Below are 27,349 nucleotides of genomic sequence, written 5' to 3'. Positions count from 1 at the left end.
TCCCTAGATGCCTTCTTCCCTCCCTTCTTTTCTAGGCTTAAATTTAATGTCTGACCAGAGAAAGAAAGAACATCATTTTAGAAATCCTTTTCAACCTGTAGGGAATATTAGAAGGTTCCGACACTTCAGTCATCTTTTCTCTCATGTGTGACATCTATAACTTACCTCCTCTGGTTAACTCTTAGAGATGATCCTGCTCTAACTTCTGCTCTTGCCTCCAAGAGGCACAAACAAGACCCACTTGTGTTCTAGACACCCTCTTTCTTTTCTTTTTTTTTTCTCATGTGGCATAAGGAATTTAATTTGCCAGTTTCTACAATAGGAAATTAAACACACTTTCTGGTAAATCCTAAGTTTTATAGGAACCACACGCGATTAGAGAAGCAAGCCCTGAGTAAAGTACCAAAACTGTAGCCATAGCCAGACAGATGAGTTGCTTTCTTCTTTTAAATTACAAAACAACTCACAAGTCATAGTAGTTGACATCATAGTAGTATTGGTTAATGCAGGAGCTATAGCAAACGAGGCATTTTGTCTTCATCTTTGAGCTGGTAAAACTGCATGAAGAAGTTAAAAGAGTAATCCATGAACAATCATGAACTTTGTCATCCTCAGGAACCTAACCTGCTCACCTTCTTGAATAGTATTATTTAATATGCATGTTTAAGTTTCTCCTAAAGGAAAAGCACAAGGAAGCAAAATTTCAGGAAAGAAATCACCTGTTGACTCAGCAGACATATCACCCACACCACCAGCACCACTGCCAACTAAGCCAGGAGCAGAAGAATGGGTCTATGTGAATGAGCCTATACCTGAGGTATGATACCCTAGAATCAAACTAGTAGAGTCATTTATCCTGAATATTGAGTTTTACCACATTTGAAACACATACAAATATTTCTGGAGCCAGGATTATGTAAATATTTATCAAAAAGCTGAGGTTAGCCTGGAATGACAGCTTACTGGTAGGAGGCAGAAGATGGGGGGCTTAGTCTAGCTTATTGAAGTGAAGGAAACTGAAAAAACATAATCAAGAGACTTATCAGTGAACACATTTCAATTTTCCCCTTGGATTTGAATTTCTGAGTCATAACTTGAAACTGCTCTTGAGTTCTGAAATCAGGGGAGCAAACAGCTCCTGTGAGTACCAGTTTTCTGCCTAAGGACCAGCAGAGATGCAGTTTCCTAGAAGAATGACTTCTGTTGGATGCAAACCCAGCAACTTTAGAGTTGGTCATCATCCTAATGCCTCATCATAATACTTCCAGACAACATTTAACCTTTGGCTTTTTAGAACTGGAAAAAATGTATAAACCGAACTAAATCATAAGATAGCTACATGACCCAAGAACATGTGATAAGTATGCTAGACAAGGAAGTACACAAGGGACCTTTTTCCTATGACTAAGGTAGAACAGTTGCTACCTGGGCCTGGTGCTTCAAAATATAAATCAATCATCTTGGGGAAATCAGACACTAAATCAGCTCTATCTTTTCATTCCAGTCCAAAATCGTTTCTTAAACTGATAAACTCAGCAAGGTCCATCTGTGCCAAACATTTGAAAGCCAAGCCTTCATTGCAGGAGTTGTATTACAGCGGTTATCAGACACTTCCAGGGTTGTTGTGTCCCCATGTTAGGCTATAAGTTCTTTGGGGTAGGAGTACACAGCATAGCTCACTGTGTTAAAGAAATCAGACACAGTCAACAGTATATGACAGATTCTTGATAGCTTCCTGATGAATTAACTAGTATTATCATAAAATTGGAAAGTGCTTTAATATAAAACACTTAAATTGCCCAATAATGTATGTGTGTGTATGTATGTATGTATGCATGCATATAATTATGTATGCTTGCATATTTGTGAATATCATTCCACCAAACAGAAGATACTTTAAATGTATATATACTCATAGAGACACATCCACCAAACATTTTTAAGATGTCCCAATTTGTGACAGAAACAGAATAGAAGAAGTCTAGGGGAATAATAATAATCATTATTTGGTATTGGATGGGGAGAGATGAACCAAAACCATCACTTCTCATCTCTAGGATCCCTCAAAAGAAATAATATTACAAATGATAAAAATTAAAGCAAAACATTAATAATGAACTATGATACCATCTCACATACATAAATCTTGGGATAAACTTTTGTAGGAAGCAAATGAATCCCGAGGAAAGAAAATGTAACAGTGCTTACAAGTACGCCATCAATACCTTAGGAAATGTACAAAGACTAGGAGAGACCAAGGAGGAATAAAGCAAAGACCTGCAGGGGTCTGGCTAAGGCCATGTAAAGACTAGTTGTTTGGGACAATCCAGGCCATGGAAGCCACTCTAATTCCCTCCCACTCAGGCTTCTCCACATGAGCTGTAGAGCTCACCTGCCAAGGACAAAGAAGATGATACTTAGTTCAATTTGGATTTTCCCAAGTAACCAATTTAACCAGGTATCTCTTCTGGTACCATAGTGTCATACCTATTGCATTACTTAATTTTTATTTGCTATTGTAAAACACTATGACCAAGGCAACTTGTAAAAGAAAATGTTTAATTGGTCTATGGTTTCAAAAGTCCATTATATCAAAGAAAAGGCATGCCAACAGGTACAACTGAGAACTCATATCTGAAAATCCTCAAGCAGTAGGAGGAGAATATTCCTGGAATGGTGTCTTTTGCGACTGTAAAGCCTTCCCCTAGTGACACTCCTCCCTTGGCAAGGACATATCTTCTAATCCTCCTCAAACAGTTCTAAAAACTGGTGACCAAGTTTCAAACATATGAGCTTCTTTCAAACTACTACATTCTGTTCCCTGGCTTCCACAGACAGGTGGCCACATAGCAGTGCAAAAAGTCTTCAGTCAACTTCAAAAGTCCCTCTAGACTTTCAGTCTTAGCAATGTTTAAAGGTCCAAAGTTCAAAGTTTCCTCGGAGACTCAAGACAATCTCTTTAACTGTAGCCCCCTGGAGAATGCAAAAGCAAATTACATACTTCTGACATAAAATTGCATATAACATCCATTACCATTCCAAAGTGGAGGAATGTGGGAATCATGAGAATATGCTGTAGCAAGGCTATAACAAAACCTTTCAGACAACCTTTAAATACTGAAATTCCATATCTGACATTAGAAGGCTTAGATAGCCTTGTCCTTCTGTTTATTGCTTTTAATATACTGGTCTCTTATGAGCTTGTTCCATTCCCTGTATTCTGTTCTTGGCAGATATTCCATAGCTCTGGCACCTCTAACACCTTGTGATCCCCAACACAGCTCAAGCTTCATTTTTACAGCTTTATGCAATGGCCTTTCAGGGCTACTTGTCCTCTTGAGACCTGCATGCATGGAGTGCCATCCTGCATACTGCCCAACATCAGTCATTGTCCTTAAACACAGTTTCACTCCTAATGTGTCCTCCATTACTCTAAAGCCAGAACCATATGAATGTGATTGATACTTCCAAGTTTTGCTGCCATTTTGAGATGAATCACAGTTGTATATGTTTTTCTTTTTTGTTGCATTTTAAGAGCAGAAAATCACTTAGACCTCCCCCCCCCACCTCCCACCCCTGCAGTTTAGAAGCTTTGCAAGGAGATCTGCCCTGAGGGCACCTTTCCCATGATCACAGTGAGGATCAGGCCTTGCCCTAATCTCAAGCTATGGTATTCTTTTTCGCTTCAAACTGTACATTTTGTATTTCTTTTTAGCTTGCTTGCCTCTTCTCATTGTACACCTGTATAAGAGTGATTCCTAATGTCCATGCAGCAAAGTGAATTCTAGGCTGTCTTGAAATCTCCTCCAACAAAGAATTTAGTCCATAGTTTTTTAATCGGGCCTCAGGTAAATTCTTAGGATGAGGACAGAAAGCAGCACCTTTTCCAAAACACCATAAGAATGGCCTCTAATCCTCATACTAATAGTGATCCCTTTAGTAACCTCTTGATCTGGGCTCAATAATCCACATGGTTCTCACAACTACTGTCTTCCAAGATCTTAGTGTGTTCATGTTTACAATATTTCAACTAGCTAGCAGAAACTATTCAAAGTTCTTCAGCAAGTTTCCTGTTGTAATCTGTTTTCAAAACACAATTCAGAGAGAGAAAATGGAAGAAGATCTGCTTTCCATCTCTGATGATCATTTTAAACATGTGGACTGCAATTATCCTACTTAAGTTCAAATCTCAAATATATCACCAAATCTCAAATATGTGACCTGGTATGAGTCATCAGACTCCTTTTTTCCTCTACCTCATCTTCACATGGTGATTATGAGGCTACACTGTTTAGTAAATATTTGTCAGGAGATCTCTGTACTTAAGTATACAAGAAAGCTGGAAATACATATATACATATATTCATATATACACATACATAGAAATACATGTATATCTTTCCTCAGAGTCATCACCATCATGAATTCTGGGTCTGTTCTGGAAAGTTCTTTACATCCTACAACTAGTACTGCCTCTAAATAGGCAGACACAAACCTAGCCACAGGGCCTTTGCTCCTGCTTCTCTTTCTGCTCACCATAGCCTTTGTCCAAATCTCCCTTTCTCTCATTTACAATCCTTCCCATGCTTCCAAAACAAAAGGTCTTCCAGAACTAATCAAAACAAAACATTCCTCTGTCACTGCATAGCATTTAGCACCTGAATTAGTATTTTATACACTAAGCTTTTTAATATGCTTTTGCTTTTTCCTACTTACTTACTAACTTACTTAGTTATTTATAGCCTGATAACTATTTCCCTACCAGGATATAAGCTCCACAACCAGGGACTCTAGTTATTCACTGTAAAATGCCTTTTTCCTAAAGCATGTAGAGTGACCATCCGCTCAGTGGTTCACTTGGGTGAACACTTAGGGATACATGGTAAGGCATGTGGGTAATGATAGAACAGCTTACATCAGTTCTATTTGCAGTATGGCTGTCTTCATCAGCAATACTGGGTCCTAGGATGTTTATCAAATGGTCACAGGGAAGACAGTAGGAGCATGGTCTTTTCTTCTTCTCCAAAGGCCACATGGAAGGCCAAAATGTGGAAAATACACCAAAGCAATTTCTACTCACCAGGGAAAGAATTTATCCAATGACATCATTTGTGTGACAGCAGAGGTGTCTGTGTGAAATGTTATGTTCATTGTATCCCTCAAATCCATGAGATTGGTGGAGTTATTAGAAAGTCTCTAGTATTTAGAAATTTGTAATTGAAGAATAAATTAACTCTGATGATTTACAAATACCTCATGTGTGACTCCTTGGTAAGTAAGTGTATAGTCAAAAGAATGATTATATAGCAAGTTTATATTCAATATAATATATACTTTCCATTTTATTTCATTTACATTGATTTCATATTTGATTGCTTGTTTGCATAATTGAAAATAATGTAAGTTAAACTTTCTGAGTCACACACTATATCCATAGCAAGAAAAGACTGCCTTTCAGTGGAAAGCAACTGAAGAAAGTTGTTCCCTCCCTGACAGGAGGAACCCATGGAGTTCTCCAAACATGGTCATTTTCCAGCTGAAGCAAATGTAATAAAACAATTCATTCATTGAATAGTCTTTGAGGACTTACAAAGTCCAATGCCTCATGTGATTACAGGGAATAACTGATCAAGTTTTCTTGATCAAAGTACTGATCAAGACAACTATAGCCCCTGACTAAACAGGGCTGATATTCTAGAATAAAGTACACACAAACAGAATTAATGTTACCCATATTATAACAGGATGCTAAAACAAAACTTCAGAAGCTCTGAGGGTAATCTTGCAAACTGGTTGGTCCAGGGAAAGATTTCTGGAAGAATAATGTCTGTTCTGAAACATATTGATTATTTGGAACAGGAATTATCTTCTAGAGAAGATGAGGACTAAGATATCTTAGAAGCTGTGCTCCAGGTAGTGGCAGTTGGGACATGATCTTGATAGCTTGTGCTCTTTTGACTCAGCTACTCACACGAATTTTCATTTTCAAATACTGATCTCTGCAATTTACCATTTAACAGGAACTACCTTCATTTTTAGTACCTTACTGGGAACTGATAGAGAATTCCTACATAAACCACATCAAAACAGTACTTCGATATCTCAGAGAAAAGCAGCACAGTGTGCTTTCTTATTTACATGAGACTAGGTAAGTAAAATCCGCAAAGGTGGAATTTGGTCATCTTTCGATAGGAGAAAGATCCATCTTCTTCTCTCCCCCTACTTACAGGACAAGTTTCCAGGAGTTTCTACGGCGTCCAGATCACAAGCAAGATTTTGTATCTCAGTGGCAGGCTGATTTCAATTCCATTCCTGATGACCTGTGGGAAGATGAGGAAACAAAGGCTGAGCTACACCAAAGAGTAAATGTAAGGACTGCTATGAACTTCTGGGACAAGGTCACCACAGTTTCATTCTCCATCTGTACCCTTCATCTCCTTTCCGTCTTCAGGGATGGAAGCATAGATTAGAAATACAATTATTTGAGCTATGGTCCAGCTATTGGTAACTTCACAAATTAGTAACTTCTCTGGCTACTCTGCATTTTGGGTTGAAAATACATGTATTGCACACTTCTTAGAAGGGCTAACACAAGCCATGAAGGAGAATTCTTGGCATCTGCCTTGTAGACTCTCTTCAAGTCAGTTGGTCCACCTGGCTGTGGTCATACCTAGCAGTAATTACATACCCCTCCTGAATCTACTTACATAGCCTAATAGCAACAATAAGGAAAACAAGGACAACCCATACTTCTCTCTATTGACCAGGTCCATTGAGGTCTAGTGACATAGTCTCCATTTTTTCCTATCTCCATCAAACACATGCTTAGATGTTGGAAGGCAAGTAGATTTTTGCGAGTTCATGAATCAAGTTTATTACCTTGATGTTTTAGGTAAGGGCTTCTGGTGCACAAGAAGCCGTATTCAGTTTCACAGACTTCATCTCTCCTGTGTAAATTGATAACCTCACCCTTGTACCAGCATAAGGATACCTTGGAACTACTTTATGTGTTGGTTAATGAGAGTCAATTATTATGATCTTGTTGTGTTGCACTATTCCTAGGGAAATGTAACCAAATGTCTATTCATTCTAGACAGGGGATTCACAAAATAAGTAAGGAAACACAGCCCAGCTTAGCAAACTAATGAGTTATTGTGGTTACTTAAAGGAGTATGAGGGGTTACTTACAGAAGCATAAATGACTCAAAGCTTTTCAAGCATGGGTCATGACTCAAAAACCTGAAAACCTGGAGCTCACTGCACAACTTGCAAATAGCTTGATGGATTAAAGAGTATCTCTTTCTAGGTGGCTCAAGCACCCTCTGCCTCTTCTAGGCAATTTGGCTTGTTGGAACATCTTCTTGGAAGCATGGCTAATCTACCTGTTCCATATTGAGAGTGCCTTTCAATAGTCTTTAGTGCTTATATAAGCTTGGCGATCCAGTGGTCCAATGTATCTGGTCAATTTCAGGAATTTCTTTTAACAAATATTAATTGTTCTTTGAGAATTTCATACAACATATTTTAATCATATTCACCTCAACTCCTTCCATTATCTCCTTCAGGATCAACCCCCCACTTCTCTAACACCCACACTTCATCTCTTCCTTTATTAAATTCAATATGTGTTATCTATATGCTTCTGGGTGTGGCCCATCCCTGAAGCATGTTCAAAGTACCAGGAATCACACCCCTAAAGAAAACAGGCCTCTTGTTCTCTTCTCTTCTCTTCTCTTCTTGTTCTTGCTCCCTTATCCTCTTCCCCTTCTTCCCATTCCCTTGCCCCTCTCTCTCCACATGTTCATGGCCAGCCTCTGTCTCTACCTCTACCTCTACCTCTACCTCTACCTCTACCTCTACCTCTACCTCTCTCTCTTTCTCTCTCTCTTTCTCTCTCTCTCTCTCTCTCTCTCTCTCTCTCTCTCTCTCTCTCTCTCTCTCTCTCTCTCTCTCTCTCTCTCTCTCCCTTCTCTGTCTCTATTCCCTCAACTCCCCTCCCCATGCCCTAAATAAAATCTATTCTATGCTATACCATGTGGCTGGTACCTCTGGGGGAAAAGAAGCCTCAGCATGAACCCACAGAGGCACACCCCTTTCCCCCACACCATACCATACCACCAGCAAACATATTCCTGGCCTTTCCTTTCTAAAAAAAAAAAAAAATTTACAAGGGGAAAAAAAAAAACAGGCTTTCCCTCATCCCAAAGCCATCAACTGTCCATAGAAATTTACTTTGGGATGGGAGCCTTGAGCCCTGGTTCCATGCTAGATCTTGATTTTGATTGGCTTGATCTTGCACAGGTCTTGTAGACTCTACCACAACTGCTCTGAGATTCTGAATGCAGTTCTGTCATGTCCAGAAAATACTATTTTGTCCCCATCCTCCTTACAGTCTTTCTACAGTCTCTTCTGTAATAGTACCCAAGCTACTGGATAAGGCTGTGATATAGATGTCCTGCTGATTGTTGAGGACCGCAAAGTCAACAATTTATGTGTCTTGACAATTTATGAGTTTCTTTTCCAGCCAATAACTACTACACAAAGAATATGGGTAGAAAGACATGAATTTAGAGTGTGTTTTGATATTATGTCCATGAAGCAACATAATAGTAGTAGGTTTGGCCTTGTCAACTCTGAATCCCTAACTATGGTGTTTTTGTCCAAATTTGTAGTACCAAGAATGTATTTCCTACCTCAGGGTGGGCTTTAATTCTAATCATAAAGTTGCTGGTTACCTTATAACATTTGCTCCACTATTATTATATCCATGTACACTTCTTTCCATACCAAGCATTAATGTAGCTCACATAGTTGACAGCTGGATAAGATTTTTGATATGTTTTCTTCCAGTAGTCTCCAGCAGTTCCTCCATATGGTCTTTTAGTACAATGAGAGCTAGCTTGAAGGGAGGAAGCTTCCTGGTCAATACTGACTTGATTTCTCTAGGTCCTATGACCAGGATAGGTAGTATTTTTAGCAATAGGTTCTTACTGACAAGATATAGTGTGTATCTAAAAGCAGTGGCAATAGCCTGTGTTGATTGAGGCAAGATCTCACTATATAGCCTTAGCTGATTTAAAGCTCACTATGTAGACCAGGCTGACTTCAAATATTCATAAGTCTACCTGCCTCTACCTCCCAAGTACTAGGATTAATTGTATGTGCTACCACATCCAACCTAGAATACCCTGAGTACTAATCAGCTGCCTTCCAAGATTAAATGTATCAACTCAGAGGAAGTGTCTATAAAAGATATTACTATATTCATTTGTGTAACAAATATATTGCCAAGCTCTATCCCAGTGTCCATCATGTGTTGAGAATATTAAAGCAGTTGTTATGTCCACAGGACTAGGTTTTAACAGGTGAAAACAAAGTCTATGACTCCAAAATATTTCCATGCTGGTAGCCAGGAGACAGAATAATCAGAAACCAATAAACATAAGGTGAGTGTGTTGTTATGTTTGTTTCTTAAGTCTATGATGGCTTAAGAAAAGAAGCAAGCGGTTGAATCATTTCTGTAACTATTCTTCTTGTTGTGGATGTGGAAATCCTACTTAGAAGATATTTGAAATGGACTGAGAGCCAGAATGCTGGAGTGAACTCCAAGCATACACAGAGGAAGGTTAATCAGTCATAGTGGAGAACAAAGGCATAGAGATCACAAGTCTTGATGTGCGTGGAGAATTTCAAGGACTAGAGAAAAAGGTGATTAAAGGTGAAAGGTTACTGATGAGGTCAGAGAGATTGTAGGGGACCTGATGACCTACGATCTTGGGTCACTTTATAGGAAAGACAGGAAACCTGGATGTATGACTTTAAATGCTCCTGTAGGGAAGTAAAGATCAAGAAGACCAGTTGGGAAACCAGTTGTGATCAATCACAAAAACAGCAAGGCATCAGCTATTAAAAACAATGAAGTTATGAAATTCTTGGGGAACTGGATGGACCTGGAGAATATCATTCTGAGTGAGGTAAACCAATCACAAAAGAACACACATGGTATGCATTCTCTGATAAGTGGATATTAGGCTAGAAGATTGGAATACACAAAGTACAAACCACTAACCATAAAAAAATTAAGAAGAAGGAAGACCAAAGTGAGGATACTTAATTCCTTCTTAAAAGGGGGAACAAAATACCCATGGAAGGAGTTGTAGAGGCTAACTATGGAGCAGAGACTAAAGGAAGGACAATTCAGAGACTGCTCCACCTGGGAGTCCTTCCCATATTCAGTCATCAAATCTAGACACTATTGTGGATGCCAACAAGTACTGGATGACTGGAGCCTGAGATAGCTGTCTCCTGAGAGGCTCTGACAGTACCCAACTAATACAGATGTAGAGGTTCACAGCCATCCATTGGACTGAGTACAGGGTCCCCAATGAAGGGGCTAGAGAAAGGACCCAAGGAGCTGAAGGGTTTGCAGCCCCTTAGGAGGAACAACAATGTGAACTAACTAGTACCTTCAGAGCTCCCAGGGACTAAAACTCCAACCAAAGAGTACACATGGTGGGACTAATGGCTCCAGCAGCATATGTATAGCAGAGGATGGCAAAGCCAGTCATCAATGGGAGGAGAGGACCTTGGCCTGGTGAAGGTTCTATGCCCCAGTATAGGGGAATGCCAGGGCCAGTAAGCAGGAAGGGGTTGGGTGGTGAGCTGGGGGAAGGGGGAGGGAACAGGAGATTGTTTTAGTTTTGGGTTTTTTTTTCATTTTTTCTTATTTTATTTATTTATTTATTTATTTATTTATTTATTTATTGGAGGGAAACCTGGGAAAGGAGATATTGTAAATAAGAAAACATCTAATAATATACATATTATTAACATTATTTAATATATATTAAAACATCTAATTTTAAATATATATATATATAAACCTGCCCATACCACATAGGTAGTAGTAACATAAAAAAAAAAAAACAACAAAGCAGCCTGGTGGCCTGGATGACAGGGAGGTGCCAACCGCTTTCACCTAAGAGGTGTTCACCTATTGCCTGTCCTTAAGCATTTCTCAAAATAATGCATCCAAGTAAATCCTACAACTGCCTTTTGTCTTTTTCCCACCTCTCATAGTACCAGCCTAAAGTCTCTCTCCTCTATGTCTCTTTCTTATAGTAGACAGTTGTTGGCAGAGAATGGAGAAATTTAGTAGTCTGGATATATTATTTATTCCTTTTTTAAATCCAAATGCACCACATGTTTATTGTAGATAAATTAAATCATGAGTAGAAGTTAGACCTAAAAATGACCAAGTCCATAAACCCTGCCAATATTAGCTATGGTTATTACCTAGGTATATGCAAATACACTTATCATTCCTAATTATTTTTAAAAAATGATACACAGCACATATACAGCTTTTCAATGTTTTTATTCATCAATACAAAATGTTTTCTTTGTGAATAAAAATTCATCTATGGCAACATTTTTATGACTAAAGCTAGTGGACATTATTGTAATTTTTTGAAGTGGTTTTTGTTATTAATCATATCTCACTAACAAATTTTTATGGACCAATTTTAATATATAATTTTGTACCAATTTAATAGAAATTATGTAATAACATTTCAACCAGCTATATGCATATTGGGATCATTAATAATTAACAATTTTCTTGGGCTAATTTATAAGGCTATAAATAAAAAGTTAAAGTAATTGAGTAAAAGATTGTACATATGTCTAAGATCTTTGAGACATATTGAAAATTTACAAATTTTTATTTTCAATTTAACTTAAAGATTAACAATAGAGAGTTCAATTTTACTTGAAACAACAGGTTATAGGAATGCATCCCATATTAATTATATCATATATTTAATTTTTTGGCAACTCAATGGGTAAAAATTAAATGTTTTCTTAAAATTTGCATTTCTTCATTTTGCATTTGAAGTTAGCCATTCTAACCCATTTAATGGCCATTTATTTTATTTCTTCTGGATCCTAATTTTGATTCCTACTTATTCTTCTGCTGGAATGTGCCCTTTTTCTTATTGACTGGTATATCTTCTTTATATATTATGGATAAATACCTTTCATTCATAATATATTATAAATATATTCCAAGTTTGATGTTGGCTTATTTAAAATGAGTTTTTATGCAGAAAGTTTTTAATGTTCACCTAAGTAATTTAGAAATTTTTATTATATTATCTTTAATAACCAATTTAAAAAGACTCCAATCTAGGAATAAATATAATTTCACCATTAATTTTACTATTTTTTCCAATTTCCCAATTTACTTTTAAATATTTAAAATATATAACTATGATAGGGATCTCATTTTAGTGTTTTCAGAAAGCTAGGCAGATATTTTAAGATGATCCTGAATGATGTCAGCATCAGACTACATAGATATACATGTTTGTACTTAGTGAGTTTATTTACTTTGTTTGATTGTTTTTCTGTATACATGAAAGGATAAAAATCAATATAATTTCAAAAAGAATATAAAAGTTAAATTTGAGAAAAGGAGAACAATATTAATGAGAATAAAAAAACATACCTTGACTAATTAGCAAGTAAGAAAATTAAATATTAAAATTAAAATATCAACCCATATACAGACAAAGACATTATTGACAGGAAGAACAAAGAAGAAACAAGCCAACATATATTCATCTGAGTAACCTTTTGTTATTAGAATATATACGTGGAACTCCTCATCAAATTGCTCCTCCAAGGAAGCTAGGAACCAAGTATGATTTCTACTTGAGAAAGGTTCATTATGTTTGGACATAATAAGCCTCATCAAAAATACTATAAGATTTTTAAATAGTAGATTCTCAGCAGGATTACACAGTAGAGAAAATTGTGAAGCCTAAACAAAACGTGCCTTCCTTTCAGGCCTATGAATAATTAAAGTTAGATTTGGAATTTGTTTGTTTGTTTATTTTTTGAGATTCTCTGTGCATCCCTAGCTATCCTGGAACTCTGTAGACTAGGCTAGCCTCAAACTCAGTTCCACCTGCTTCTGCCTCCCAATTGCTGGGAATATTGCTATATGTAAATATGATGTTATACATTACCCTATTCACATTCTTCCTTACTGGACTTAACAGCCTGGTATGCTGCTGGGCTGTTGTTGATCATCCCTATTACAAACTTTTTTTTCCCCCAAAGCATGCTGTATCTGTGATAAGCAACAAATTCATGGCCTCGGTTCAAAGCAAAAGTGTATTTTTTTCCACCAACCATATTTGGTTTTGTTTTGTTTTGTTTTGTTTTTAAATTCACATAAAGTGGTATTCAACCAAACGCATTGATTAACAAAGAAACTAACACACAAATAAGACTATCCATGGAAAATGTAATAGAAATGGATTTGTGAGACTTATGGGTATCTGATCTGAGAAAACAAGAGGATTACCCTCCAAATAAATGAATCTAACACACAGACTTGTTAGGTGTGTCTTCGAAAGGGACATCTCCAGAAACCAAGGCTCTCGGGTCCAGGACACTGAAGTTGTACAAGGCACGATTCTCAAGAACAGCCACTCTGTTTCTCTTTCCACTCAGGATCTTCGAGATCGCCTATGGGACATCTGCGAAGCGAGGAAGGAAGAGGCAGAGCAGGAGAGGCTTGATATCATTAATGAGAGCTGGCTGCAGGACTTGATCGGAATAACAATGAATCACTTCTTTTCCCTGATGCAGGTAGGAACCACCAGACACAGTGACACAGACTCCCTTTGCAACCTTGTTCCTCAGGGGAAAAGTCCATCTGGAATGTTAGGGTCTGCTCAAGAATAATTTTTTGCTCAGACCATCCTGTGTTGTATGCATTCTTTGCCTGGTATGCATTCTGGCTTGCCAAGAAAAATTATCTAACAAAAATTGTTTTGTTTTGTTTTGTTTTGTTTTGTTTTGTTTTGTTTTATCCCAGCCAAGCAACCACACAGACAATGCATCTCAAGCAACTACTCAACATCTGTACATCCCTATGAAGTTTCTGACATTGCAGAAATGCTGTTTGAAATGGGGGTGTTTACCTGATCAGATTCTCAAATACATAAAGGTGGCCACTGTAGCCAAGGAAATATGTCATACCATAATTTCTGGGCCACATTACAACCATGGATACTATGGCTGTGCTCAGGAGAGGAAAAATAGACCAGCCTTTAGCTGTTAAATGTCACAAAACAAAATAACTATAGATACAGATTTTGAGCCCTCAAGGATTGATGCAGGATGAAGGAGTGAGATCAATTGTGTTTGCTTTGTAGTTTTTTAACTTTTAATTTTACATACATATCTGTGTGTCGGAGTGTGATTTTGTGCACCTGCTAAGTGCCTGTGTAGATGAGAAGTTAGTTTGCTTCCCTTGTATAGGAGCCTTGAAATGCTATCTGCCTTGAGAAATGACTATACTTTGAAACGATGGTTTTCAGATCTTGAATAAGGCATTTCTGTATTACAAAACAGATTTTAAAAGGCTTGTCTTAATATGTGCATTTCAAACACACACTCACAAAATGTTTACAATGGAGCAGTTGCCTTACATCCTGAGGGAGGCCAAGGACTGAGAGCCTGGGAGAAGTCTGTCTAAAACTATTGATGCTTAGGAGACTATCAAAGCTATCATGGCCAAGATATGTTTACTTAATTTTTGTTAACAGACTAGTAGTTCAAAGGGAGAATGGAAGGGGAGCCATTTCTCAGCATAACTGATTACCTTAGAAGGTAATTTAGAAAATGATAAGATATCTCTGGTGATATGGCTTAGATATTGTAGGTATTCAGCAAATTCTAAACAGATGACACTTCAATTCTAGAAGTTTCATATTGAACTGAGCACAGGGTCCCCAGTGAAGGAGTTAGAGAAAGGATCAATGGAGCTGAGGGGTTTGCAGCCCCTTAGGACGAACAACAATATGAACTAACTAGTACCCTCAGAGCTCCCAGAGTCTCAACCACCAACCAAGGAGTACACACAATGGGACTGATTGCTCTGGTAGTGTGTGTATAGTGGAGGATTGCAAATTCGATCATCAATGGGAGGAGAGGACCTCAGCCCTGTGAAGGTTCTGTGCCCCAGTGTGGGGGGAATGCCAGGGCCTATAAGCAGGAGAGGGTGGGGTGGCAGGCATGGGGAGTGGGGAGGCAGCTGGGGTTTGTTTTTGTTGTTTTTGTTTGTTTCTTTGTTTTTTAGAGGGGAAACTGGGAAGGGAGAAATTTACATGTAAATAAAGAAAATATCTAATAAAAAAAAGAAAATGATAAGATATCTCTGGTGATATGGCTAGGACATTGTAGGTATTCAGCAAATTCTAAACAGATGACCCTTCAATTCTAGAAGTTTCATCTTTGAATTAAACAATCCCTGCTCCAAGGATAGGTTTAAAAAGTCAACAGAAACCTAAAAGAATAGAAAACCCTTAGGAATTGTAGTAGCTTCCACCTTACTATTTTTTTCCATAGTTTCAGTTGCCTTCTCTAAACTACAGGTGTGGGAGGGTAGGTGCGTGTGAGGTTTGTGTGTGCTCTTTTGTTCTTGTTTTGCTTCTTTGTTAAGTTATAACTCACCTACTGATATGACCATCAATTTATTTGACAGATGCATTAACTCATTTTTTTTTACTGTCTTAGAGTTTTTAAACTTCTACAATGAAACATGCAGTTAAGAGCAACTTAAATTCATGGTCCCTCATAGTCTACTAATTTGACTTGTAATAACCTGTCTCTCATATTCTTTAGAACAAAGCTGTATTTTGGGTCAGACATGATGAGGTAAATCTTTGGCTGTCCTATTTTGCACCAATCTATTGTCTCACCTCACTTGGGATGCTCATGAAGCATCTTAGGATGCATCCCCTTTTCATTGCGCCAACACCATATATTCTCCCTGCCCATTATTTGCTCAGTAGCTATCCAGGTTATCAGATCATATACTTCGGTTTTGAAGTGTTTCTGTTAAATAGCCTTTAGTATCTAATGGTGTCGTGATGCCTAGACAATTCAGTTCATGTTCTTTTGTGAAATAGACATTGCACTCATCTTATCTCCATAAAAAAAATTGAAATATAGTACAACTGATTCTTTAAAAGAATATACATTCATATTAGTATCATTATAGTATGTTGTTATCAATTTATATTATTAATTCTTGGTGTGTCTAATTCAGACTTTCTCTAATTAGTCAGGTAATAAATAAATGACTTGAAGTGTACCAACTATTGATAAAGAACTATATTATATCCACATGGGAGATTTAAAGGAATCAGGGTATCAGAAGAACTATGAAGGCATGTTACAAAGCTGGGTTGTAAAGATAAGATTGATTGAAAAGAGTTTCATCCAAAGGACAATACTGAGACATTATTAAGCACATTGTTTAGCCTATTAAGGAGTATGTTTTCTCATCATTATGCAATACAACATAAATCACTAAAATTAAAATAAAAAACCCAAATTTGAATTTAAAAGGAGTATGCTTAGCTCCATAATGCATAGTTTACACATAGGACTAAGTCAAGTGCCCTACTGGCCTAAACTCATCAGACCAGACAGAGCTCAAGGTATCAGTTTGAATGCATAGCAAGAAAATACTGTAAACAGGTCTTAACAGATGCTTATGGAAGAAGCAGCTGCAATCCAGTAATGAAGGCACAGCAGACTGGGGAGTCACTTTAATGAGTCAGAGCCATAGACCACTCTTGTGGAATAATATGGCTGTAACAGTTCATTAATATATAGATTTGAGGTTCTTATCCTAAGATCTTGAACCAATGCCCACACCAGACAAAGTAAACTCAAACATTAGAGTACATGCCAGCCACTACTCTCAGAAATTTCCAGAGCATAGTGAACTATGACAGCAGCATCATGCTAAAGGTTCTGTTGTCAGCCTCATTTCATAGACAAGGAACTTGAGCCAAACTGGGATGGCACTATCAGCCCAATACTTCCATCGAGTAAGTGAAAGAAGGAACTGAGTGTGGCCACAATGTCAGTAGTCCTTCTGAAACACTACTATGCAATATTGTCCTGATAGTTCAACTTCAGAGGTAAGACACAGATAGTTTTGTTTGGTACTACTCAATAAACCTCATAAAAGCCAAGAGTGGATATGCTGGAGAATAATTTTCAGTTCAGCACATGAAGAATGAACATGGCGTTGGGCCTGGGGCAGCTTATATTCTGCCCAGGATGCTCAAAATCAGAAGCAGTAGTGTTTGTCAAGGACTAAAGGTAACAATCCTTCAGAAAAGCTTCAGTTACCTATACTAGCTCACAAACAACTAGATAATTACCTCCCAAAATGGGTTCCATGGAAACCTGCATTCCAAGATACTCCAGAAAACATTGCAATTACGTAAGTGTCTTTGGAAAATGCTACATAATCCTTCTTTCTTCAGTCAAGAAGCTATCTGTAGTAGAGAAAGAATGGGTTGAAAATGCAGGAACTCCCTCTGTAGCATTAGGACTGTTTAGGGACTCACAGAACACATGCACAGTCCACGCCCCAGCTCCTATGTGCTGCAAGGGCAAACCTGTACTGACAGGAAAACAGCAAGCACACGAATCAAACTGCTGATCACTTTAAAACAAACTGCTCTGCACTGCTCTACTTCTGTCAAGGTCTCTTCTAGGTCTCATCTCCAACAGAGGAGCTGAGCAGAGATGACTGAGAAATTAGGAGTCATGTCTGTCTTGTTCACATTAAGCACAAAGAGAAACAGTATTGAGAGAGTTACTGTTTCACTTCGTGTGGTTGGTTATTGTGTTTCCACAAATAGTTCGTATTGTAACAGAGGAATAGAACCTAGTGTTGTCTTTATTGTATGTATATCACTTGTGGTACCCCATCATGACTGAGTTATTGCTAGGACAAAGAAGTTAGTTAACGGAAGCATCTCTAAAACCAATTATTAAAAAGTATAACCCTGGTTAACTGGAATCTCGCTTAGTAAACATACAAAGTGCAAAGTTGTTTGCTTTCTTTAATAATTATGAAAACTTTCTGGGCAAAGAAATAATCATAGCTCTTTCTAGAAAATTCTTTTCAACCAACATGTACATATTATAGAAATACATACAGATTAGTCTGTTCTTATTTGGGTATTGATATCCACTTTCTGTATTAAAGGCAGAAGTGAACCGTTTTCAAGATACCAAAAGACTCCTTCAAGATTATTACAGAGCAATGGAATCCAAAATCCCACTGGAAGAGAGTAAGAAATTTACTCGGATCCCATTGGTTCAGCTTGATACTAGAGAAATTTCAGAAAACCAGCTCAGGTAATGCTGATCACTATATTTTGTTACAGTAGAATTGTTTTGAGCACACAGTACAGGGTTTTTAAATTATAAATCATGTTCTTGGTAATGAAAATTCCCAAATATTCTAAAACATTGAACTTTTTAAAAATGACTTTGATATGACATTAACTTGAGATAATATGATTGTTTATCTTGTTAGTACTTAATATTCACTCTTTGGTAATAAAGGTATAGTTTGTTTTATGTCATTTTCCACAAGATTCTGCTCTGGATATCAGGCATTATATCAGTTCTGTATTGAGAAATACATTTAGCTCCAGAAATCTCTAGTAAAGAATTAGGAGAACCTGATTGTGTCTCTCTGTGTGTGAGAGAGGAGGGGGGAGTTGGGGAGAGAGAGAGAGAATTACATAAACAAAATAGGATTGCCATTCTCCTTTTACAGTCAAGGAAACTGAGAAATAGTAAAAGCTCAGCAGTATATGGTCATGACCTCAGGAAACTGAAAGAGATCAACAACCTAGAGTCAGATTGCTGCCAACAGAAATGGGAACTTAGCTGTAGGATAAAGACTAATTACATTTTTGCCATACAACTCATCTGAAATAAAAATTTAGTAAATTTTTATGGACTTGATAGATGAGGTCAGGGGAAGGAGGAAAATAACTCAGACTCTGAGAGGTTGTAGAAGATAGAGAAGATGCCATCACAAAGGTGGGGCAAGGGGAGTGGCAATGATCCCCATGGTGTGGTTTCCAGCCATGAAACACTAAGATCTGGCTTAACTTTATTTATGTGACTTAAGACAAAGCACTTGAAAACAGAATTCAAAATCATTTAGGAATAAATGTGTTATTTGGAAATAAAATTTAAAATAAGAAAAATTAAAATAGTATTTCCTGGTGTTCATTCAGCACAGCATGAGAAAAGAGAAAACCTTCAGTATCAGGATGAAGGTCCTAGCAGATGTTAGATTTCGAAAACAGTATGCAGACACTGCATGCTAGGTTTGAATCTTCAAGGATATGAGCTATGTATTTTATATTTAATGAAAGGATCTTTGCCTTGAACCTTGGTCAGTCAACATAAATGTCAGAGTTGTATAAACACAATATAGCATAATGAATTTATTTTGAAATCAGATAGGTCTAGTTTAAATCCTGAATCTGACACTTATTAACTCTTACTAACTATATATAAGTAGGATAAGATAACTTGCTTATCTGTCAAGCCACTGCAACTCAATGTAAGCCTCAATTTCCATTCTAGTAAAAGTGAGACCCATGTGAAAATCACAGATAATAGAATCAACAAGGTATATGGTACAATGTCTGGAATTGCAACACTTAAAAATCTAGTCCCCAAACTCTCTACAAAGGATGACTTCTTTTGTTATGGGATAATATATAATGCCCATTCTTGTGTATATGCAATATTTTAATTGTGAGTAGTGCATGTTCTCCTTTTTTTTTTCCCTCACTTGTTCCAAAAATAACTTAAGAAGTCATTACTACATTAGGTTATAAAATGACCTAAGGTCCATTTCTCCATGATTTTATCCTTCCATCTAATATTATCATATTTCTGTCAGACTCATATATAATGTTGTAAATACACAAAAGGGTGAGTGTTACCCTCTTCCTGTCCCAAGTAATAGCATTGGGCATTGGGCAAGCTGCTAAAAAAAAATATCAAAATTAAAAACAATAATGAAGGCCAGTGGCAGTAAGAACCATTAGAATCACCAACAGAGACCAAATTTCAGTGTCTGGAGTGGCAGTGCATTCTGTTCTTAGCACATAAAAGCAAACCAGACATAATGGGGAAGCTATTAATGCTGGCTCATACAATAAGCCCATAGAAGAACAGACAGTTCTTATTTTTTGCAGAGAAACTTTGTACCAATCTCATCCTCAAATCACTTGCTGTGGCAAAACTTCTGGGACAGTCAGTCAGTGTACCAACCAGCCCACCACCCCATCGACTGCAATCCATAACATGTAGAAAGGAACAAGGAAAGTGTTAAACCATTGTACATACTTTTTATACCTCATTCGTTCCAACAACCTTAAAATAACAATAATGGTAACAATACAATATTTTCATAATAACAGTTGTATTTGTTGATAAAGAATTAGTCATGATGACAACCACAATATCTTTGTATTATTCCAATAAGTGAGGCTCAGAAATTCAAGTACCATCCCTAATTTCATATCTCAAGATAGTGACAAAATTACCAGTACTACAGGGATTTTTTCCCAATAAATGAATTCTAAGTCTATTTTCATCAACAACTACCTATAATTTTATAGGTAACCCTATATACAACCCTAAACATGACATTTCTACCACACCACCCAAGGCCCAGGGAATACTACAGAAGGACTGAGAGGAAATAATGAAAGAGATAGGAGATAAAGAAACCACAAAACGCTTCCATCAGGACAGGATATGCCATTGCAAACACAAGCCCACAGGAGCTGCAGTTACCTGTACTGTGTCTGAACAAGACGAGGCCTGTCAACAACCAATCATGGGTAGGGTAGGAGCTTATATTACCTTACCCTTTTACTGAACTATTGGCAATTGATAGATTCTGAAGGAGGGACAGTCATTCTCTTCAACTCTGTGACAAGCAGTAAGCCTCTGAGCTCCAGTGAATAATTCAAAACCCATGGCCATACAGATAGATGATTCTGGTTAAAATTCAGTGAGTCATAAACACAAAATCTTTTTCTAAATGATATGCCATGACTACTGTCTCACAAAGCAAAGTGTTATGCTATATAAAATGTTTAGAGATGGTCACATATACATATAATCTTATTGAAACTTGAATGGATTTGATTTTACAGTAATTTGTTATTAAAATATAAGTCAATGAGTGAATGTATTTTCAATGCATTACAGTTATAGTTATTGCAGATCATAAGAGTTCTCAGTAACTAGGTTATAAATACTATTCTACTGCTCTGAGGATATACCATGAATGACCAAAGCATAAAAGGAAAGGATTAAATCGGGGGCTTCATTACAGGTTTAGAGGGTTATTCCATGACTATCCTGGTAGGAAGCAGACAGACATGGTGCTAGAGCAGTAGCTGATTTATACCCTGATCTGCGGAAAGCAAGCAGAGAAACACTAGACCTGACATGCGTTTTTGAAACCTCAAAGCCCACTTCCAGTTACACACCTCCTACAACAAAGCCATAAATACTCCAACAACCATGTCCCAAACTCCTAATCCTTCTCAAACAGTTTACCAATTGAGGAATAAGCATTTAATTTTATGAACCTATACGGAGCAGTCTCATTCAAAATTTTACACACTATCAAAATCAATGTGTTAAGTTCAAGAAATCTTATTTGATGCTTCCAAACAAGAACAAGCTAGTTGTTTTCTGGACTTCACAATCATCTTTCTAAACCACTGTTCCAGACTCCTGCTTCCTGACTCTATAAAAACAAATACTATTCTAGCTGGTGGATACTTGCTCTCTGATTAAAACATCAATCAAGTCATCTTTGGAGTTATTCTTTTTTGCTTCTCAATTCTTTCTCCAATCTTAAGGCCCTTTGTATATTTTTGTCACCAGAGGATGACCCCAGTTATAACGTCATCACCTCTGTTTAACAGCCCCAGTCAGATTTATATTAGTTGCATTTTTGCATGTCAGGATGCCAAGTAATATTGGTCACCTTTAACACATTTCATTAGGTTTACTTTCCCCACACTGATTTACCCTCACGGAAAGTGTGTGCCCTGGAAATATGACAAGAATAGTCTCTCTTCATAATCACTGTTATCTAATACTCCTATTTTAATTATTGAGAACCAAATCTGGAAAAAAAAAAGTCTTGTTGTTTCTTGCTGTGAGCTTCCTATTATTAGCAAGCTTTTATAGACCATAAAAATGTGAGTGCAGCATTTTCCAGTCATATCCCTTTCAATTAATTATTCTAGGAAAACTTTGGAAATGTGGATTAAAGCAACAAAACAAAAAAAGAACAAACTAACACGATCACAAAAATAGAATTCTTTTGAATGAAACCCTTATTCTTATTTGTTTCTTTCCCTAAAGAATTCCTCTAGTTCCTCGAATATCCAATTCTCCAGAAAATGTTACCATCAAACCAAAGGTGGGAATGTTTCTGAAGGGCAGATTCGATCCCCCATTAGAAGTTCTGGAAGCCAACTTTGAAATAGATGAGAAGATTTTATTGGACACCTGGCAGCAGGCTTCCCTAGCCATCTCTCACATGGTAAGCAGTGCCTATGGCTGAATTTCTTGTCAACAACCCTACTAATTATGTGGCATGATTGGTAACATTGTCCAGGTATAACATTTATATGATAGTCACAGTCATGGTATAAAAATGCATGCCTTTCAGAAATTATTATTATTAAAGGGATTACTAAAGGATTATTTTTCTTGAAAGAAATAGGAAGTTAGGAGATATAATCACCAAATCTTTGAAATCATGTAAGAAGAAAGGCAATACTTAGATTCATTTCAGTGCTAAGGTAGGTAGCAAATGCTGGGGACTAAAGGTCAAGAGAATGTTAAGGAGGGTACGATGGTGGCCCTGTAGAAATCATACCCTTGTCGACTGTGACATATGGTACACTATGCTGGCCAAATTGGTTATCTAATAATGAGGTCCAGCATGGCCAGATTTTTCTATTTTTGCCCGTGCCCGCTCGATTCCCTTCACCAGGGCTCCTGCACCAAGCCGGGCCAGAGATCTCTGTGGAAAGCCTCCGGCATTCAGGCCCACAAAGCCTCATGGACCCCCTATATCTCTCATGATGAAATGCTTCTAGCCCACTCTTGGGCAACTGTTGTTTAACTCACCGTGAATGCAATGGGTCTGTAACATCCAGGAGATGTCACTTTTGCTGCACGTCTCCAGTTCTTCCATTCTTTGTGCCTTCTCTTCTGTGATGTTCCTGAGCCTGGTAGAGGGGTGTTATTTTAAAACAATACAATGTTTATAAGATGCAGACCTGTTCTCTCATTAATGATGTAAAAGGAGTATGCTATGATCATTCCCAAAGCCACCCTAGAGTCTCAAAGCTTGACTTAGAGGCCCAGAGACTCTATCTGTCCTGCCAAGTCTGGTCATTACTACCTCATCAACCTTCTGATGGAAAGGCTCAGACTGGCTCACTTTCCTCTGTAACATTATGGCCATGTTAGTATTCTTTCCCCTTCTAATATGGACCTCCTTCTTGTGCTTGCTTAGATCATCTGAGGTTTTATTTGTTTGGTTTGGTTTGTGCCATCAAAACTAGTTGATGCTTTTGATTTTGATCTTTTTTCCACATAGCCCCTGCCTTCTATCTTTATGAGCTCATGAGCTCTTCTTATCTTTGTAGTTTCTAATGCTCCTCCCAGTGACTTGGCTCATCATATTTATTCTCCCTCCATCTCTCCCTTCCTCCCTCCCTCCCTTCCTCCCTCCCTCCCCTCCTCCCTCCCTCTCCATCCTTCCCTCCCTCCCTCCCTCCCTCCTCTCTCTCTCTGTCTCTGTCTCTCTCTGTCTCTGTCTCTGTCTCTGTCTCTCTCTCTCTCCTCTCTCTCTCTGTCTCTGTCTCTCTCTGTCTCTCTGTCTCTGTCTCTGTCTCTGTCTCTGTCTCTCTCTCTCTCTCTCTCTCTCTCTCTCCCTCTCTCTCTCTTTCTCTCTCTGGTTTGTGTGCATGTTTATGTGTATAAATGTGGATATGTGCCTGTCACAGTGTGTATGGATAGTGGTCAGAGGACAACCTTGAGTGCCTCAGCACAGTTTCTACTTTCTTTGGAACAGTCTCTTTGTTGTTTGCACCTTCCTCTTACACAGATGCATGCCAGGGTAGCTGTATCATGATCTTCAGGGCCTTCTCTTGTTTTCCCTACTATCTTGCTGCACCAAGACTACAGAGGGCTAATACAGTGTCCAGCATTTTATCATTTCTGGAGATTCAAACTTGATCTTCATCCTTGATTCACAAGTACCCTATCCATTAAGCAATAAACCCATCCCTACTTCGTCATTTTATCTCCTTCGTGTTTTCCTGAATGCTTAATTTGGTTCTGTTACATTTCATATACTGTAATTTAGTACACTGTCCACACCTAACACTGTGCTGAGTTATCAGTACAGTCTTGAGATGCTGCTGCAGCTGCCATCCTGCTCACAGCACTGAAGCCAATAAAAAAATAACAGAGATGGAAGCAATGGCTAGCACAAAAACTGTAAGTGCCAAGACCCAGAAAGTGGGAAGCAGGTGCGGATTTTCTAGAGAGATTATGTATTATTTGTATTGTTAATTAAACTTCAAAAACATAATAGGCAGGTCTATCAAAACTACCTAGGAAAAATACTGCATTCTTAAAGGTGAACATAGAGCCAGAGCATTAGCTATATGTCACAATTAAACATGGTCTCTTTTAAGTTTTGAAAAATCTGGTAGCTTCTCTAAGTCTTCAATTGCTTCTCCAAAGCATTAGAAAAATTCCCAAGTGACTGAAATTCAGTGAAGTAGTGTACATGAAAATGCTCTAGAAAATATAAATACAGTTATTTGCTAGAAAATGATTTAAAAGTATACATCTCTCTTTAGTACTTTGGAATGTCTCATAGGAAAATGATTACTTAATATCAATATTAATCTAGATATGAATCATATATGAAGCAGAATTTTATGTTATAGTAGAATTCTATAAATATTTAAAAGCAGACAAAAATAAAAGTTACTCATTAGCTTAGTACCTAGACCCTTGAATGATTTAAAGTGTGACTTGTTAGGAAACAGACATTTAAAGGAACTTTTAGTTCCAAATGAAAGAGGTATGATTCAGAAAATGGATGTAGGCAAACAGTTCCAAACAAGATTGGTGCAATTGGAACGAACTGCACTTTGATTCAGGATTTCCTAAGGAGCAATTTTACTAAAAGCTACTCATTTTGTATGCTATGTTAATTTTTAGCAAAACTTTCTAATTGATAGGTAGGTAATGATTTCAGAGAAGTCATATTCAACACCTACAATGTCAAATCATTATGTTTCAAAGTCTGTACTAGCCTTAGAATCTACTTATAAGAACGGGTTCTAAATTCTTCTGGTTTTTGAAAGAGATCTGGAGGTCTTTGAGAAAAGTGGACAAGAAAACTGCTAATGATAATCACTGCCTTCATCATCATCACAAGGTTGTTTGCCAAAGAGATAAATCAATTTTAGAGGAAATTGCTAACATATACTACTTTGCAAGAACAAATTTAAAAGAATGAATTGCTTGCAATTTAAAGGGGGGTTGTTTAACAGTCAAGCTTTCAACTTTACCAAGAACTTGAAAGTACAGTAGATAGCATGAAATCCATTTTTATCGAAAGGTCATCTGTGAGGAAAAAGATTCAAAAACAAGCCAACCAAACTGCTTTTTTTTCTTTTCTTTTTCCTTTTTTTCTCTTTTTCTGTTTATAAGGAAATGGTTTATTACGTTTTACAACTTGTATGTTGTTTAGAATCCTAGGAAGTGAGGGAAGGAACTCAAAGCAGAACCTGGTGACACGCTCTGAGGCAGAAACCATGGGGAGGAACTGCTTACTGGCTTGCACCTCATGGCTTGCTCAGCCTGCTTTCTTATCTACCTTCTGGACCACCTTCTCAAGACCACCACAATGGTCTGAGCCCTACCACATCATCGATCTAGAAAACGCATCACACAGGTTTGCCCACCAACTCAACCTGGGGTGGCAAGAGGCATTTTCTCAGTTGAGGTTCCTTCTAAAATACTCTAGCCTGTGTCAAGTTGATGGCAACTAGCCAGTACAGTTCTCAAAAGAAGAAATATGAATGGCTAAGAAGCATTTTTAAGTGTTAGATGTCTTAACAATCAGACATATTCAAATTTAAACTGAAATTTTATCTTATTTCAAACAGAATGACTAAGATCAAGAAAACAAATGGCAATACGTGTTGTGAGGATGTGAAAGAGGATCCCTTAATATTATTAGAATGTGTATTGGTGTAGCCACTGTGAAAATCAGTGTAGAGGTTCCACAAAGGGCTAGAAATGGTTGAACCCTAAAATCCAGCAGTTTTACCCCCTGGGCATTTATCCCAAAGGATCTATACTGTACTAGACAGATTCTTGCATATCTTTGTTCATTGCTGCTCTATTCACAATAGTTAGGAAACATAAACAACCAAGATGTCCATAATGGACTATGGTACATTTGCACAATGCAGTACTATTCAGATAAGGAAAATGAAGTCATAAAATTCTACAGTAAATGGATGAAAGATATGTGTGTGTGTGTCATCTAATTTCTGAATGATAGCTTGAAATTCTTAGATATGTGTATTTCATTTAGAATATCACAGAGGTTGGGAAAGGGGCTGGAGTTAAAGACTCTTATCAGGGCCATGCTGTTTTGATTGTGAAGATTCGTTGGTTCTGGTTAGCTGGGGCTGAAGTATCAGCTGTGATTAACAAGATACCAGAACTACTAAAGTGAAAACTTTGCATTACTGGGACTATTGATGCTGGTTAGCTGGAGCTAAGAAATTAGCAGTGATTAAAAAGTGACCAGCATCACTGAGGTGACATTTTCTGGGAAGTGTTTTCTGAGAGCACAAAGAGGCTATGTTCCAGAGATAGCCAAGGTTGTACCTTGGGCTGCAGCAGGACTTGGTAATGTGTAAGAGTCACCCAAGTGGTACTGGTTTTAAAGTCATAAAGGGGTCATGAAGAGCAGCTGAGACTCGGCACAGTGAAAGGCCATAAAAGGCCCTTGGTGAAGGGGCAGCCTCGGTTTGCAATTGATGGCCCAAGACTGAAGGGGTCATGCAAAAGAATTAAGGCTTGGAATTGAGGCCATGAAGACAATCTATGAGAGGCTATTGGTGAAGCCTAGTTACAGCAAAATACAGCAGTGTTTTGGGAATGTCAGTACCATGCAATGACCACCAAGAACAGCAGCAGCAGTGGGGTACAGGCATCTGAAGCCTAAAAGACAATATGTGTGCTACAAAAGGCACAGCTGGAGAAGTGACCAAAGCCCTTACAGGAGCCCAGAAGATCATGAGTTGGATCCCAGACATTGGTTTTGCTTTTGATTGTGACTGTACCCTGA

General features: G+C 37.7%; 1 protein-coding gene across 2 annotated transcripts in view; it reads left to right on the top strand.

Annotated features, from left to right (window-relative positions):
• Spef2 (sperm flagellar 2) overlaps nt 1–27,349 on the top strand; it is a 182,379-nt gene that overhangs the window by 117,846 nt on the left and 37,184 nt on the right. Inside the window, exons 21-26 of one of the 2 annotated variants that reach the window (XM_031360243.1) lie at nt 681–817; nt 6,021–6,148; nt 6,230–6,368; nt 13,522–13,659; nt 18,092–18,243; nt 22,312–22,492. In XM_031360243.1, the coding sequence (XP_031216103.1) occupies nt 681–817; nt 6,021–6,148; nt 6,230–6,368; nt 13,522–13,659; nt 18,092–18,243; nt 22,312–22,492 (875 nt within the window). Of the gene's footprint in view, nt 1–668; nt 818–6,020; nt 6,149–6,229; nt 6,369–13,521; nt 13,660–18,091; nt 18,244–22,311; nt 22,493–27,349 lie in introns of both variants that reach the window. The other variant, XM_031360242.1, reaches the window with a different exon arrangement.

The sequence above is a fragment of the Mastomys coucha genome, unplaced genomic scaffold (genome assembly GCF_008632895.1).
Source record: "Mastomys coucha isolate ucsf_1 unplaced genomic scaffold, UCSF_Mcou_1 pScaffold8, whole genome shotgun sequence".
Classification (NCBI taxonomy): domain Eukaryota; kingdom Metazoa; phylum Chordata; class Mammalia; order Rodentia; family Muridae; genus Mastomys; species Mastomys coucha.
This window is presented reverse-complemented; position numbering and strand designations above follow the sequence as displayed.